Source organism: Barbus barbus (assembly GCF_936440315.1).
Source record: "Barbus barbus genome assembly, chromosome: 37".
Taxonomy (NCBI): domain Eukaryota; kingdom Metazoa; phylum Chordata; class Actinopteri; order Cypriniformes; family Cyprinidae; genus Barbus; species Barbus barbus.
In genome coordinates, this window is record NC_136715.1 from 15,615,825 (window position 1) to 15,631,395 (window position 15,571).

The 15,571-nt window shown below is 37.4% G+C and overlaps 1 protein-coding gene across 1 annotated transcript in view; it reads left to right on the forward strand.

The window, feature by feature from the left end:
• The window catches only part of atxn7 (ataxin 7), a 34,625-nt gene that overhangs the window by 14,979 nt on the left and 4,075 nt on the right, over positions 1 to 15,571 (forward strand). Inside the window, exons 5-12 of the mRNA XM_079396323.1 lie at positions 7,184 to 7,288; positions 11,502 to 11,739; positions 11,888 to 12,165; positions 12,301 to 12,383; positions 13,135 to 13,403; positions 13,544 to 13,736; positions 14,022 to 14,143; positions 14,227 to 15,092. Coding sequence (XP_079252449.1) covers positions 7,184 to 7,288; positions 11,502 to 11,739; positions 11,888 to 12,165; positions 12,301 to 12,383; positions 13,135 to 13,403; positions 13,544 to 13,736; positions 14,022 to 14,143; positions 14,227 to 15,092 — 2,154 coding nt within the window. The remainder of the gene's footprint in view (positions 1 to 7,183; positions 7,289 to 11,501; positions 11,740 to 11,887; positions 12,166 to 12,300; positions 12,384 to 13,134; positions 13,404 to 13,543; positions 13,737 to 14,021; positions 14,144 to 14,226; positions 15,093 to 15,571) is intronic.

The window sequence follows — 15,571 nt, forward strand, 5'->3', positions numbered from 1 at the left end:
AATCTCACAGATTATTTGATTATTTTGCCCTTAACCCTAAAAGGGGGAACGCATCCTGGGAGATACAAACATTTGAGAAGCAGTGAAAGTGTAGGTCTTATTTCTTGTTTTCATCTTGAAAGGGTGTTTGTTGTGAATATTTAGATGAGGTGACTTTTGTTTCTACATTCTTTGTTTAGCTCACAGGAAGCATTTAAAACTGCATGGCTGCATGTAGTGGGAAACTACCTACCCTCTGATAGAAGTTGATCTAGTAGTTCACATACAAATTTACATAATATATGTATGTGTGCTGTGTATATTTGTTATGGATATATAAATACACACATGCATGTATATATAAAAAAAAAAGGGTGATGTTTATATATTAAATATAGTTATTTATAATATAAAGTATATGAATATATAGACATGTATATACATGTAAATATTTTCAAAATATATTCTGTATATGTGTGTATTTATATATACATAATAAATATACACAGCACACCTACATATATTACGTAAACACAAACTTTTATTTTGTATGCGATTAATCGTTTGACAGAACTAATATTTACACATGTTGGAGGGAACTTAAAAAGCTTTTGTTCAGCATTAGCTTATTAGGTTTACATTGAAATTTTATGAATTAAATGTCTCTAAATGTTTGTATCTCAGGGGATACATTGCCCTTTTAGTGGTATACATCAAGATATAAAAACATAGCCTGTATAGACTGCGATTTTATGGCTTGTGTTTTATAAAATCAAATCTTTTTGTAATCTTGACGAAACACACATCGTTGGAAAGGTCTGGCAGTCAAGGTTCCATATTTGGTAACTGTTTTGTAATAGAAGTGAAGTTTGATTTTACAGCAATTTTAGAGTGCAACATTTTATAAAATATTTATTTTATATAAATTAAAAAATAGTAAATCAGTAATAAAAATCTTTACAATTTAAACTTTTATAATTTTTTTTAAATGCTTTCACTTCAGCAATAATCTGCTATGTCTTCTTTAAAAAGAGACCAACCTTAAGTCTGTATACCAAAGTGTTCAGGAATTACAACCATGTTGTAGCAAGCATCGAAAAACAAGTGTTCTGTTTTCAGTGAATTTACACCCCCAAAGGGGATACAAACATTAAAATTAAAAATGAGTCAAGTTTTGAAAAAAATCATGAAATTGTATTATTTGATTCCCAATAAGAAAATAGCAATACATAAATTTTCTGATGTCTCTATGGTTTTACCCTTTTTAGGTTTAAAGTGATAGTTCACCCAAAAGGAAATTTCTGTTATTAATTACTCACCCTCATGTCGTTCCAAACCTATAAGACCTTCGTTCATCTTCGTAACACAAAATAAGATATTTTTGATGAAATCTGAGAGCTTTCTGACACTGCATAGACCGCAACGGAACTGACACATTTAAGGCCCAGAAAGGGAGTAAGTACATTGTTAACATGGTCCATGTGACATCAGTGGTTCAACCTTAATTTTAGGAAGCTACGAGAATACTTTTTGTGCACAAAAGAAAACAAGAATAACTTCATTCAACAATTTCTTCGCTTCAATGTCTGTCTTTTACATGCAGAATTGTCATTTTTGGGTGTTGTTTTTCCAAGTTCAGTGTATATTCTTGTTTTTTAGAGAATGGTCTTTGGCATGTTGCCAACTTCAACTCAGGTCAAGTGTTTTAGGCATTTTCTTAAAGTGTCTGGAACAGGTAGTTTGCATTTGTAGCAAGGTCCGCATTAAGCCTCACTAAATAGCAGAGACTAAAGTAATTTCTTTCTTTCTTTTTTTAATTTTTCCACTGCTTTCATCTATTTTCAGTGCAGTTATTTGTGTGGTTTGGGTAGACTGCTTTCCACTAACCGCTGTCAATTCAGGGCACTTTCTGAAAGTATGAATCTTGAAAGCCAAATGCCACCTACTATACCGCTCCCCTCATCTCACTTGTTTTTAATCTTTCGGCCTTGCAGATATTTCACAACTTTACAACTGCCACTCTTAATCTCACTTTCTTTCTTCTCCTCGTTCTCCCACTCAATTACTCTTTTCCTCACTGGCTCTCCCACACGCCTCGCTCGGTGGAGGACCCCCTCCCCAGGCAACATTTGAAATGCTGGTGTGGTGGCTGGCTATGCCTTATCACTTATTTGTTTCCTTTCGTATGAAAACAGAGTAGCGATGCTGCGGGTGACCCCATGCACCACATGAACTTGCCCAGACGCTTTTCCCAGAACATCCCTAGAATGGCCTGGGCGGCCTCACCTGAACCGGGCTGTTGATAAACTGAACAGACAGAGTAGCGGACAGACACTGGTGTGCACTATGGAAGCAAGTGTGCTTAGGCATTTTGTGTGTGTATGATCTGATGGCAGATTGGGAAGATTTAATTAAGGCTGCATTCATTGGTTAGGTCAGATTTTACATGCAATTTACACTTGATTCCACTGCGTGTCCTAATCAGCAGTGACATGGTTCTAGCAACAAGTAATTTGTCTCTCCGTAATGACCAAGAACATGCAACTAGAATAAATTTGCTCTGTAATATATAGTATAGTTTTGTACAGCATGGTTTTGGTTTCATTTATTTAAAAATGTTGTTAAATGTACACTACCATTTCAAAGTTTACAATTGGTAAGATATTTCCTAATAGTGTTGTCACGATACTGGAATTTCTAACTTCGATACGATACCTTGAAAAATATCGATACTCGATACCATTTTCGATACCACGGTGAAAAAAACTGCCACAATATTAAGGGGGTATTTTTTTTAATTTAAAGATAAATATAACAAGTCGAGAAAATGCGGTATATTTTACATGAACAAAAAAATGTCTTGAGGTACTGCATTTGTTGATTTATTTATTAATCGTTTATTAGTCTTATTTAAATGTTAATTGAAACTAACGTTTACTAATACATGTACTAATTAAAATCCAAAGTTCTATTTGTTGATATTCTCATTTGCTTCATAACCAAAATATTTCCAGATATAGGGCCCTATGAAATCCGTTTTATTTTTCCCCAAATTCAGTTTTATTTTTTTCTACATTCAATTTTTTCCATTTTAATTTTTCTGGATTCCGTTTTTTTCCGTTTGAATTTTTCTGGACTCTTTTTTTTTTAATGGTCAAATTAAATGCTATTAATCTAAAAACATGTCTAATTAATTAAAATCATGAAAATTATACAATTTAACATTTAATTTATTAAAAGTGTAACAAAAATGACACGTTTAGGGCCGTATGAAATGTTTTATTTTTTTCTCACCTTGTGTTTTATTGTTACCAAATTCTGTGTTTTAGCATGTCTATTATTTGAATGCATACAAACAATTTTTACTTATTCTTACAGTAGCCTTATGAAATGTGTTTTCCCCCTCAGAAATTCTGTGTTGTGTATTTAAATTTTACTGGATATCAGATGAAGGCATAAAACAATTTTAATTAATTTATATTTGAATTAATGAAAATTAAACATTTACATGTTTGGCAAATGAAGGGGATTTACTATTAAAATTTAAATATTTTGTGATCATTTCTTTAAAAAAATGAACAGTAGTAGTAAGTAGTAGTATTATGTACATTCTACTAAATAATAGTAATATAGACTATTTCTGGCACACGGTCTTTAATAGACTTAAAGCGAACTTTTATTTTGACGGGTTGCCGTGAATACCTTTAAAGTTCTGTGTGTGTATGATATGACGCTAGTTTTACTCAAATTAAATGGTAAAATGCTCGTAAAGTGCCTTTCAGATCAGTTCTGGAGATATTGTTGATGTATTTATGTCCTCATTGAGACGGCAGACGCTGAAATCACCGCGAGCGCCACATTAGTAAACACAACCGCAGGTGCAGCACATTCACACAGAGACGCGCAGAACATGCAGGATTCATATTTAAATCCACTTTTGCAGCTTAATATTTACAGATACTAGTCCATATCGCGATTTGATGTAAGTGTAATGACCTACTTTTGATTAATTCATCCAAACTTTGACAAATTCTGTGACATTCCGCGTTAAACTGTAAATTCCGTTTTTATGACTGGATTCCGTGCGCGTTCTCTGCATCGCGGAGATCATAGATCCCTACAGATAGCGCTCCTGCTGTGTTCTTTAACAACCAGAGCAGTCATCTTTCTATTCACTTCACTTTTGCTATTTAACCAGAGCGAAGGAGACGAGTGCGGTCACGTGTGGTGCTTGTCCACGCGCCTTTGGAGAGAAGTGAAAGTGACAGCTCGGCTAGTATCGGTGTATCGATACTTCGGGAAATTAATATTGGTACCGTTCAGATATTTCAGTATCGATATTTATCGAAATATCGATATTTTTGACAACACTATTTCCTAAATGTTTTTTAAAGTCTTGCGTTCACTAAGTCTGCATTTATTTGATCAAAAATACAGTGAAAATAGTAATATTGTGAAATATTTCAATTTAAAATAACTCTTTTATATTTAATATATTTTAAAATGTGAATTATTCTTGTAGAGACAAAGCTCAATTTTACTCCAGTCTTCAGTGTCACATGACCTTTCAGAAAACATTCTTGTATGCTGATTTGATGCTCAAGAAATATTTCTTATGATCAATATTGTGCTAACTAATATTCATGTTGAAACCGTGAAAAAAAATTTTCAGGTGTCTTGTAAAACAAACAGTGTGTGTGTGTGTATATATATATATATATATATATACAGTGGTGTGAAAAAGTGTTGGCCCCCTTCCTGATTTTTATTTTTTTTTTTGCATGTTTGTCACGCTTTAATGTTTCAGATCATCAAACAAATTTAAATATTAATAATATATAACACAAGTAAACACAACATGCAGTATTTGAATGAAGTTTTTTATTATGAAGGGAAAACAAAATCCAAACCCACATGGCCCTGTGTGAAAAAGTGCTTGCCCCCTAAACCTAATAACTGGTTGGGCCACCCTTAGCAGCAACAACTGCAATCAAGCGTTTGCGATAACTTGCAATGAGTCTGTTACAGCGCTGTGGGGGAGTTTTGGCTCACTCATCTTGGCAGAATTGTTGTAATTCAGCCACATTGGAGGGTTTTCGAGCATGAACCGCCTTTTTAAGGTCATGCCACAGCATCTCAATAGGATTCAGGTCAGGACTTTGACTAGGCCACTCCAAAGTCTTCATTTTGTTTTTCTTCAGCCATTCAGAGGTGGATTTGTTGGTGTGTTTTGGATCATTGTCCTGCTGCAGAACCCAAGTTCGCTTCAGCTTGAGGTCACGAACAGATGACCGGACATTGTCCTTCAGGATTTTTTGGTAGACAGCTGAATTCATGGTTCCATTTATCACAGCAAATCTTCCGGGTCCTGATGCAGCAGAGCAGCCCCAGACCATCACACTACCACCACCATATTTTACTGTTGGTATGATGCTATTTTTCTGAAATGCTGTGTTATTTACGCCAGATGTAATGGGACACACCTTCCAAAGAGTTCAACTTTTGTCTCGTCAGTCCACAGAGTATTTTCCCAAAAGTCTTGGGGATCATCAAGATGTTTTCTGGCAAAACTGAGACGAGCCTTTATGTTCTTTTTGCTCCACAGCGTTTTCGACTTGGAACTCTGCCATGCAGGCCATTTTTGCCCAGTCTCTTTCTTATGGTGGAGTCATGAACACTGACCTTAACTGAGGCAAGTGAGGCCTGCAGTTCTTTAGATGTTGTTGTGGGGTCTTTTGTGACCTCTTGGATGAGTCGTCGCTGCACTCTTGGGGTAATTGTGGTCGGCCGGCCACTCCTGGGAAGGTTCACCACTGTTGCAAGCACTTTTTCACACAGGGCCATGTGGGTTTTGATTTAGTTTTCCCTTCATTAAAAAAAAACCCTTCATCAGACCCTTCTGTCTGACACAAGATGGTATAAAGCCAGACAGAACAAGTATCCCAACTAATAAACAAATCCAAATAAACAACACAAAACCAATCGGGAGCAAAAAACCTAACACCCTCCCCACACCAACAAGGCCAAGGTTTTTATAGAGGGAAGAATAGGTGGACATAGTTCTCTTGATGAGTCTCCTAGCCACTCCCACCAGCCGGCAACAGCAGGAAGAGCAGGAGACTCATCACAATATAAATTTCATTACAGTAATTTTCATGAAGCATATGCAAATTGTTTTTCTTTCAAATTGTGTTCCATTTGCGTGTTAAACATTTAAGTTCATTAACTAAATGACATTTAAAAAATAATTAACAATATTAGATGTTTATTTATTTGTAGCTTTCAGAAGTGAATTATTAAAATTTTTGAATTAATTTATAAATAAACAGTTGTAGATGTCTTTGTTTCTAATTGAAAAATGATTTATTTTTATTTTTGAATTATTAAATTGATGTTTGATTTCTTCAAATATACAGATTTTTAAAGACTTTATCAGCATTTAACGCCCTAAACACACTGCACGATTTTGGGCTGTCCCAGATGAAAGATTGGCATCGTGAAACGATTGTGATGATTTCCGTGATCGTGGCTTCTCAGTGATCCTGTGTCATACAGAGGTTCAAAGATGGCCGTTTCATGGGCTTGTGACCAAAGATTGCCTACGATACTGCGTGATCAGCGCACAGTTTGTTTGCAGTTATGATCCACGTTTACTGACCAACCAATAAAAATGCGTCATGAAATCAACGCGACATGGCGCTAAAACATAAAACTGCTTACCTTAAGCTCTTATTCTTTCCTCTTTGGCCGCTTCCACTTTTTTTCAGCACTAGTGAAATACAACTGCTAGTGTGATTTATCATGCTCTTTTTGTTTACCATAAGCACATGCTGATGACGTTTTATTGTTCTATAGAAACGTGTGTCGTAGCATACGAATCAGTAGGTGTAATCATCATACAGTCTACACATGTCGTAGCCAAGTTTATTAGATCCATGTCGCACAGTGTGATATGCGGTGATCTTATAGAATGGCTAAAATCGTGCAGTGTTTTGGGATGATAGAGAGTTTTGAGAGATAGAATAATTTGTTTTGCATTGCATTGCATTGTAAAGTTTTTCTAACGAGCAAATTAATAATATTGACTTCTACAGTCACGCAAAGCTGAAAGTAGCTGTGGTGTTATAATCATCTCATCATGCTGTATCAGAAGAGCACAAAATATTGCGACCTGCTAATGAGTGTTTTGTGTGTGTTTTTGCAGACATGCCCATCTTTGGCCAATGTCCTGCCCAGGATGACTTCTACCTGGTCATGTGCAGCCACTGCAGTCAGGTAGTCAAACCCCAGGCCTTCCAAGCACACTACGGTAAGAACACCACAACTGACTCGTTCGCTCCGTTTCTCTCACTTCACTCTCCCTGCCCTCTTCAGTGGAGGTGTTTTCCAAAAATCTTATCTCACTCAAGGGAATTAAGACCGAAATCCCTCCCGCCCCCACCTCTGCTCTGCCTCAACTATCATAACATGAAGAGGGAAGAACACAAGCCTTTGATACCCACCGTCAGAGTTCTGTTTACTATCCTCAAGTTAATATTTGATGTGCTCTTTTTAGTCAGCACGTCTGTGCTGTTTTATCCAATCTAACACATGTAAAACCTCCCACAAGACGTCAGAAAATTTCAGGAATAAAAAAATAAAATCACTCTCATTTCGGCACACCTCTGATCTGTGTTTTACTTGAGGGTTTTATTTATTTATTTTTGAGCTGTTTAAAACGTGTCAGCAGTGGTTTAACACTGTAGATTTTATTTTAGCACATGAACATTACAAATTCATCTGCCAAAATGCTTTGAGCATTTTAAGTGCTCTCAAATGTTGTTGTTTTTTTTGCGGAGATAACTCCTCAGGAGTGTTTTTCTTATTTATTGAAATCTCTGTTAAAAGTGGTTTCATTTTTACTTAGTTTTTAAAAATGTTTGGCTCAGTCAAGGTCTTGCTTTGTCCTAGCTGTTTCTTTGATTTCACCATAGTTAACCTTGAACGAAAGTCTCTGTTACCAGATGCTGAGTCAGTTTGTTGTTTAAGATTCTGAAGTAATATGTGACCCTGGACCACAAAACCAGTCTTAAGTGTCAATTTTTCAAAATTGAGATTTCTACATCATCTGAAAGCTGAATAAATAAGCTGATCATGATGATTGATGTATGGTTTGTTAGGATCGGACAATATTTGGCCGAGATACAACTATTGGAAAATCTGGAATTTGAGGGTGCAAAAAAATCTAAATATTGAGAAAATTGCATTTAAAGCTGTCCAAATGAAGCTCTTAGCAATGGATATTACTAATCAAAAATTACGTTCTGATATATTTACGGTAAGAAATTTACAAAATATCTTCATGGAACATGATTTTTACTTAATATCCTAATGATTTTTGGCATAAAATAAAAATTTATAATTTTGACTCATACAATGTATTTTTGGCTATTGCTACAAATATACCCCAGCGACTTAAGACTGGTTTTGTGCTCCAGGGTCACATATTAGCTGGTTCACTTGGACTCATTATTTTAGCATTGGCCACAAGAGGGAGCCAAAATGTCTTTAAATCCCAGTGGCAAATTGCTTTGGTGCTTTTTAGCATGCTGTAAAAGTAGGGCAGGGGGGAAAAAAATCAAAACACTTTCTGATGTGAAGTGCAAATGGCTGTGTTTTAATTTACGCAACATGTCTGCATATGCTGTGTGTTTGAAAGGGAAGGAACCACATTTTATTCTGTCATAACATGCATCTGGGTTGGTTTGCTTTGAGTCTGCCGAGTCACATCCAATGTAATGCAAATCACCTCGGGTTTAAGTTATATGCTGGCTTGTTTTTTTATTTTTAACGCCATTTTGTCTGCCGTTTCGGTGTGATTTTATGGTCTTTAGATCTTTTCGGCTTAATATCAAAGTTGTAGCAATATGTAATTAGGGATAGTCATTTTTGTAATCACAGTCAGTGCAAAACATATTTGTCAGAATAATCTAAATAGTTTTAATAATAATGAAACTTAAAAATTTAATTATTGTTTTGAAAAAAATAGTTTAATTTCTTTGGTAAAATTGTGTACTAGCATACATAGAATAATGTTTTTTTTTTGTCGTTTGACATCTTCCTAATATGTGGATATTTTAGTTACTCTCAAAGCTACAAGTGTTGTAAAACTCTCTGCCTGGTGTACACAAACATTCGTGAACCATTAATGACACAGTGCAGCTTTTCATGGGCTAGCAGAACCCAAAATGAGACTGTTATTCGATTGGAAGCTTTCCCGTGGCCATAACTGAATCCAAAAACATGTCACAGGACTGAGAATTTGTGCAGATTGTGAAAGTTGCAGCACTCTCGAGAGAGCCAAAACATGTCGACATCAGTGCACTTGACGCTCTGTTCAGCTTCCAGAAGATCAGTTTTTCAGGACGGCATTGATCTTTAAATATTCCTCAGTATGATCTGTTTATTTCACAGATTGAGCCAGTTCTGCTGTTTTATTTTATTATTTTTTTTAAAGAGATCATTACACAGTCACTCACTCTAGTGGTGAAAGTTTTTTGGTTTTTTTATGATCACTGGGACTCTTTTATTCTAGAAACTGAAAGATTAATGAGCAGATTAACTACGCAGACCATGAAACTTTTAAATGCTAGTTCTGGCAAGTGCTTATTCAAGATAAATCAGAATGAGCTGAGCTGAAAAAACTGGTACTAAGAAATATGTATAGCAAACTACATATGAATCTGCAGTCAGAAAGTTAAGTACATTGTAAAAGGATTGGCCCTCGTAACGATTTAAAGTCAGATTTTTATACATTATTTAAATGTACCATAGTTTTTAATATGTGTTTAAGATCTGCTTGTTAAACACTTTGCAGGAGACGTTTGCTCGTGATTATTATGATTATTTTATTCCCTTCTTAAATAAGAAATTAATTTGTATCCTCTTCAGTTTAAAATGGACTCAAATGTTCCCTTTAATGCAATTGACCAGCTGATTGTATATGATCACTTTTAACTGAATTATAACTACATTATACATTTGTAAATATTGTGGGATTGTGCAGTCACACTGCACCTCAGTTGATTAGACTGCTATATACTTGTATATAGAAAAGACTGTGCTCCTTTTCACAGTGCTCCAGTGGACTGATAGTTATGTTTCCCGCTCTATGAAGTATTTGAAGTTTATTGCTGAAATTGACATTTAAACTTGCAATTATAACAAGCTCTTTTACAAAATGTAAATGGTTGCAAAAGATCTTAAATCGATAATGAATTTTTGTTGACTATATTAGAAATACAGGAAGGTTTGAAGGACTGCCGGCTTCTTGATTTGTTCTCCATTTTAGAAAAAAGTGCAAAATTGTACATTTCTACACTGAGCCATTGTCCACACTGATCGTCCTTCTTTTGCGCGAGGCTCTTGTTTTATGTTGGTAGTTCCCTGTGGTTATTTGTCAGGTTGCAGTATTTGGTGTACAGTTTCCTTACAACAATCCCAGATTGCTTTTTCAACATGGGGCAGAATGATACTGCGGATTGTAGTGGTGTAAAGGGGCTTTGTCGATTGCACCTTTGGTTACTCAAATTGCTGCTGGCTCACTTTCTCACATCCCAGCAAATAGCCACAAGCGTCTGTGAGAAATAAATAAGTCAAGCATTTCTTCATGGTGTCCTTTTATTTTTATTAGATTTTTTCGCTTTATCAGCACAGATAAACACAGGCCAGACGTAAGACTAGACTGTTTTTGTGTGTGTGTGTGTGTGTGCGTGTGTGTGTGTGTGTGTGTGTGTGTGTGTGTGTGCGCGCGCGTGCTTGTGTTTGCCTCTGGATTGCTGGAGGGCTTAGTGACAAATGCTGGGCCAGAGCCGCAGGACTGTGTGTGTGTGTGTGTGTTGTTGACAGGCAAGTATGGAGAGACCAGAACGTTTGTTAGCGCAGCACAGCGGTTCACTCTTTTGAGTAAATGCTCATGCACATTTGTGTCTTGTAATTACGACAGAGAGAAAACAAATGTGTGTATTTAGAAGAGGAGAGTGTCTCTATGTGCTACCCATTAAAATAGATGTCTTGGACAAAGTGCAAAGACAAATGAAGATTTCTTTAGTCCAAAACTCTTTGTCAAAACCCAGAAGTTAAGCATTTGTTTGTCCTTTGCTTTTATTTATTTTTTGAAACTCAAAAAATGTTTTTCATTTGTGTTACACTCTGAGAAAGAGCACTCTACAATCAGTTGTCATTGTTATCTGGGCAAAAACTGCAACTAAATGTAAATCTTTAATGCTCCAGAAGTAACTAAAATGTAAAAACGCAAATAACTTTAAAGTAAAATTAAAGAATTAAATAATGCTTGACTTAAGAAATTGTACATAGTTTATTTTAATTTTTTTTAAATGGTAAAATATATCAACTCTGGCAGCCTTAAAATATTAAACTCAACTAAAAAAAAGAAAAGAAAAAAAACACTACCAGTGAATGAAAAAAAATCTGAATAAAAATGCATTCAAAGAGTAAAATCTTGTACATTTCTTAACCCTCAGAGAGAAGACACAGCTGCAGCAGCAAGCCCCCATCCAGCTATAGCGCCTCTTCTGCGTTTGCAAACTCTCGAAATAAGGGCAGCCTTGGGGGTGGAGTCGGTTCCACTGTTAGTGGAAGCACACTTACACGCCCCTCCAGTGCAAACAGCAGCGCCCCCACTAAAATCTTCAAATCAACCAAAGAGAAGCTGCCTCACCGGAAGCCTCACTTCCCCTATAGAGTGCCACAAGACGAGAGGTGTGTATGTGTGTTTTGATGGCGTGTAAGTGAATTTAATGGGTAAATTTCGTTATAAGCAGCCCATTCTTGCATAACACAAAATATGTAATTTGAAGCACACCCACCTTTGGTACAATATAAGACTCTTTATTTCTCTGCCTCCCAGCCCAATCCCTGCAGTCAAAGTAGACAAGGTCCATCTGAAGGTGGAATCTTCACCCAAACTCCCTCACGCGCCCCCCTCCTCTTCCACTTCCTCCTCCTCTTCCACCAATACTGTGAGCACCTCTCACTTGAAGTCAGGCCTTAACTTCCCCTCTATACCAAAGGCTCCACAGCTGGCCCCTGGTCAGATCCCCAATGGAAAGGGCCACCTCTCGTCCCAAGACAAGAAACAGGACAGCAGCAGTGCCAGTGGCAGAAGACCCTTGTACAAGAGACAAGGTGAATGTTTATATTCTCTGCTGCTATTGTATATTTATGTCAAAGACAAAAAACACAGACAAAAACAATTTTCTATAACCTTTTTTTTTTTTTACTTGTGTGTTCCGCTATGTTTTTTTTTCCCCCTTAAATCAGAGCGAGAGTTTAATCCAGATATCCATTGTGGGGTTATGGATATGACAGCACGTAAGCCATGCACAAGATCCTTAACATGCAAGGTATGACACCTTCTACACTTTGAAATATGTTTTGAGTTGGAATTAGGAATGCATTTTGGACATTTTGGCCCATACAAATAGGCAGTTCTTATTTTTGTTATTACCAGTCATTCACAAATCATATCAATCATTCACAAACCAAAAATCATTCACAATAACGCTTCAAGTGTCAGACTTTCAGTCAGACTTTTTAAATCCAACTTAAAACCTGGCAAAACAAGCCTAGATTTTATACTTTTATATAATATAACAAAAATAGTAAGCTCAGATGTTTTAATTTATTTTTGAACACATTATTGAAAATAATATACCATTATAGCATTAATACAATTATATATATATATATACATATACATTTTCCCATCCTTACTCATATATACAGTGTATGTATAAATATATATATATATACACACACACACACGCATATATATATGTGTGTGTGTGTGTGTATGAGATTTTTATGAGATTGTCCTAATGTAATATGTAATTAATATTAATAGCAAAAATAATTAGCTCAACTATTATATAGTTTTTTTTTGTCCTAATAGCCTAAAAAAGTTCAAGTATTATCCCAGACTTATTTTATTTTAAAATATCTTCCTAAACAGAATGATCTTGGCTGATATCAATATGGTCATCAGTGCATTTTTCATACCTATGACCTCCCTAATGTTCAAATTCCTGAATATATGAACCAAACATTTAATTGTTTGACTGAACTGTTACACCCCCTCCCCAAATTTATCCACAGACACATTCCATAAGCCAGAGGAGGGCAGTGCTCGGGCGGCGGCAACGCTTTGACACGCTGCTTGCTGAGCACAAGAGCAAAGCGCGGGACAAGGAGTTACAGTTCAGGTTGGACCCTTCACACCCAGCACCCCCTCTCAGGGACCCTCACCCTCCCCCCTCCCGCATCTCACAAGACCCTCACCCGGTCTCCCATGGCAATGGCACTGCCGATGCCACCAAGCCTTTGCCCCACAGCAAACCCAAACCTCATAATTCTGGGCTTCCACGGTGAGTTGCTTCCTCCTGCCCCACTATTTTTTCGGCTTCCTTTTGATTGATTAGCCAAATTTGCTATAGACCTCCAGTTGTTTTTTGTTCGGGTTGTTGACAACGAAGGCAAATGTTAGGGTGCTCTTCTGTGTCTTCAGACTCAACAGCAGTAACTCTCACAGTGGAGGAGACCCAGCCATGGCCCACGACCAGGCCCACCATTCTCACAAGGCCCCTGTCAGCACCGAGACCAGCCGCCTCTCCAGTGACGAGGGGGAGAATGAGGAGAGAGAGGAGGCCACAGAGAAACTGGACTGCCATTATTCAGGTTACCACCCACGACCAGCTGCTGTAAGTAAAAGAAACCTTGTTATCTTAAAGTATTAGGGAGTGGGTTTTTTTTTTTAGTTTTTTTTTGAAGTACTGGTTTTCTCAAACTGAAGTGCCTGTTTAGAAAGTTACTTACATTTTGAACCACTAAGCTGTTTTAAAACAAGTTTAAATGAATATTCAGGGCCTCATTTGAATCCAATTTTGTGTCGAGCCACCCTCTTTAAAGTAGGTTTGAGTTAACCTTGATCTGAAAATGTTCAGTACCAAGCACCAATGTGCTGTTCTTGTTCCATCTCTCATCAGTTCTGCACTTTCGGAAGTCGATTGTACGGTAGAGGTTGCTACGCGTTCGACCGGCGCTGGGATCAAGTACGGTGTGCACTCACCACCATGTTGGACAAGCATGTCAACTCACAAATGTGGAAGTAAGTGTTTTGAGACCCTTCCCACTTCTCCATTTCTCCATTAAACACAATCCTTATTATGATTTCTTGCATTTACTTTGTAGGAAAATCCCTCTGGTCTTGGAGAACTCAGCAGCAACACCGACAACCTCTCACCGGACAAGCACAAACTCCCATTCTTCCTCATCCTCCATTTCTGCAGGGTTTCTCAGCTTGTCCTCACCACCGCCTTATGATAGCAAGCCAGTCCTGTCATATGGCACCACCCTGAACGCCCGCTCTTCTCCACAAGCCTCCGCCGCTGAGCAGCCCGCCTACAGTGGAGCTTCTAGACAAGTGTCAGCCTCATCACCCCAGATGCCTTCAGCCCACTCGTCCTCGCTACCCTCGTTGGGCTCCAACCGACCCCTTAAATCCCGATCTGGTACAAAGTCCTTTAAGGCTCGGGAGCCATCCTCCAGCCTAAGTAACTCTATCGTCAAGGGCAGTACTAATAGCAGTACTAGCATCAGTGGTAGTCTCAGTTCCGGCAAGAAGCGGAAAAACAGTTCCCTGCTTGCCACTCATAACACTTACACCTCTGATTCTTCCTCATCTTTTAAGAAGAACTGTACGGTAAACTCGGGCAGCCTTGGCAGCGCCTACCACACCTCGCTCGCATCCACCCCCTCTTCATCTTCATCGTCATCAACGTTGTCGTCATCCAACAGCGGGGTTTACAGCTTGGGGGTAAACTGCACCCCAGGCAGGGCCAACTCTTTGAGCTTGAAGCAGGACTCGACAGGACGTGGCCCTCCCTCAGGCAGCCCGGCTGAGTCCATTAAACGCATGAGTGTAGTGATGAACAGCAGCGACTCCACCCTCTCCCTCGGGCCATTTGTTCACCAGAGCAGCGATCATCACGCAGATGCACGTCTGGAAGCCAAAAGGAGGAAGGGCTCACCTGGCTCTAGTAGCCTCAACAGCACAGGTGCATAAACCTTGTTTTTATTATTGTTTTCATTTCAGTTAGTTTTAATCTGGTTTCCGTTTAATCCTATTTTGGTTTCAGTCCAGTTTGTTTAATTTCACTTTAGTTCTAATCCATACTTTTAATGTCATTTTAGTATTAATCCAGAATCCAGAAATTCGGTTTTATTTCATTTCAGTTGAGTATTAAATGCAGTTTCTATTTCATTTCAATTTAGTTTTCATTCGGTGTAGGGTTGTTGTTGTTTTTTTGTACATTTAGGATACAAACGAGTTTGTTTAATACAGTTTCTGTTTACTTTGAAGTTTTCATCCAGATTTATGTATAATGTGATTTAAGTATTAGTCCAGTTCCTGTTTCATTCCAGTTAGATTTAATTTGGTTTCTGTTTGATTTCAGTTTAGTTTTACTCCCATTATATTTAATCTCAGTGTAGTTTTGATCTGGTTTCTATGTCATTTCACATTAGTATCAATCCC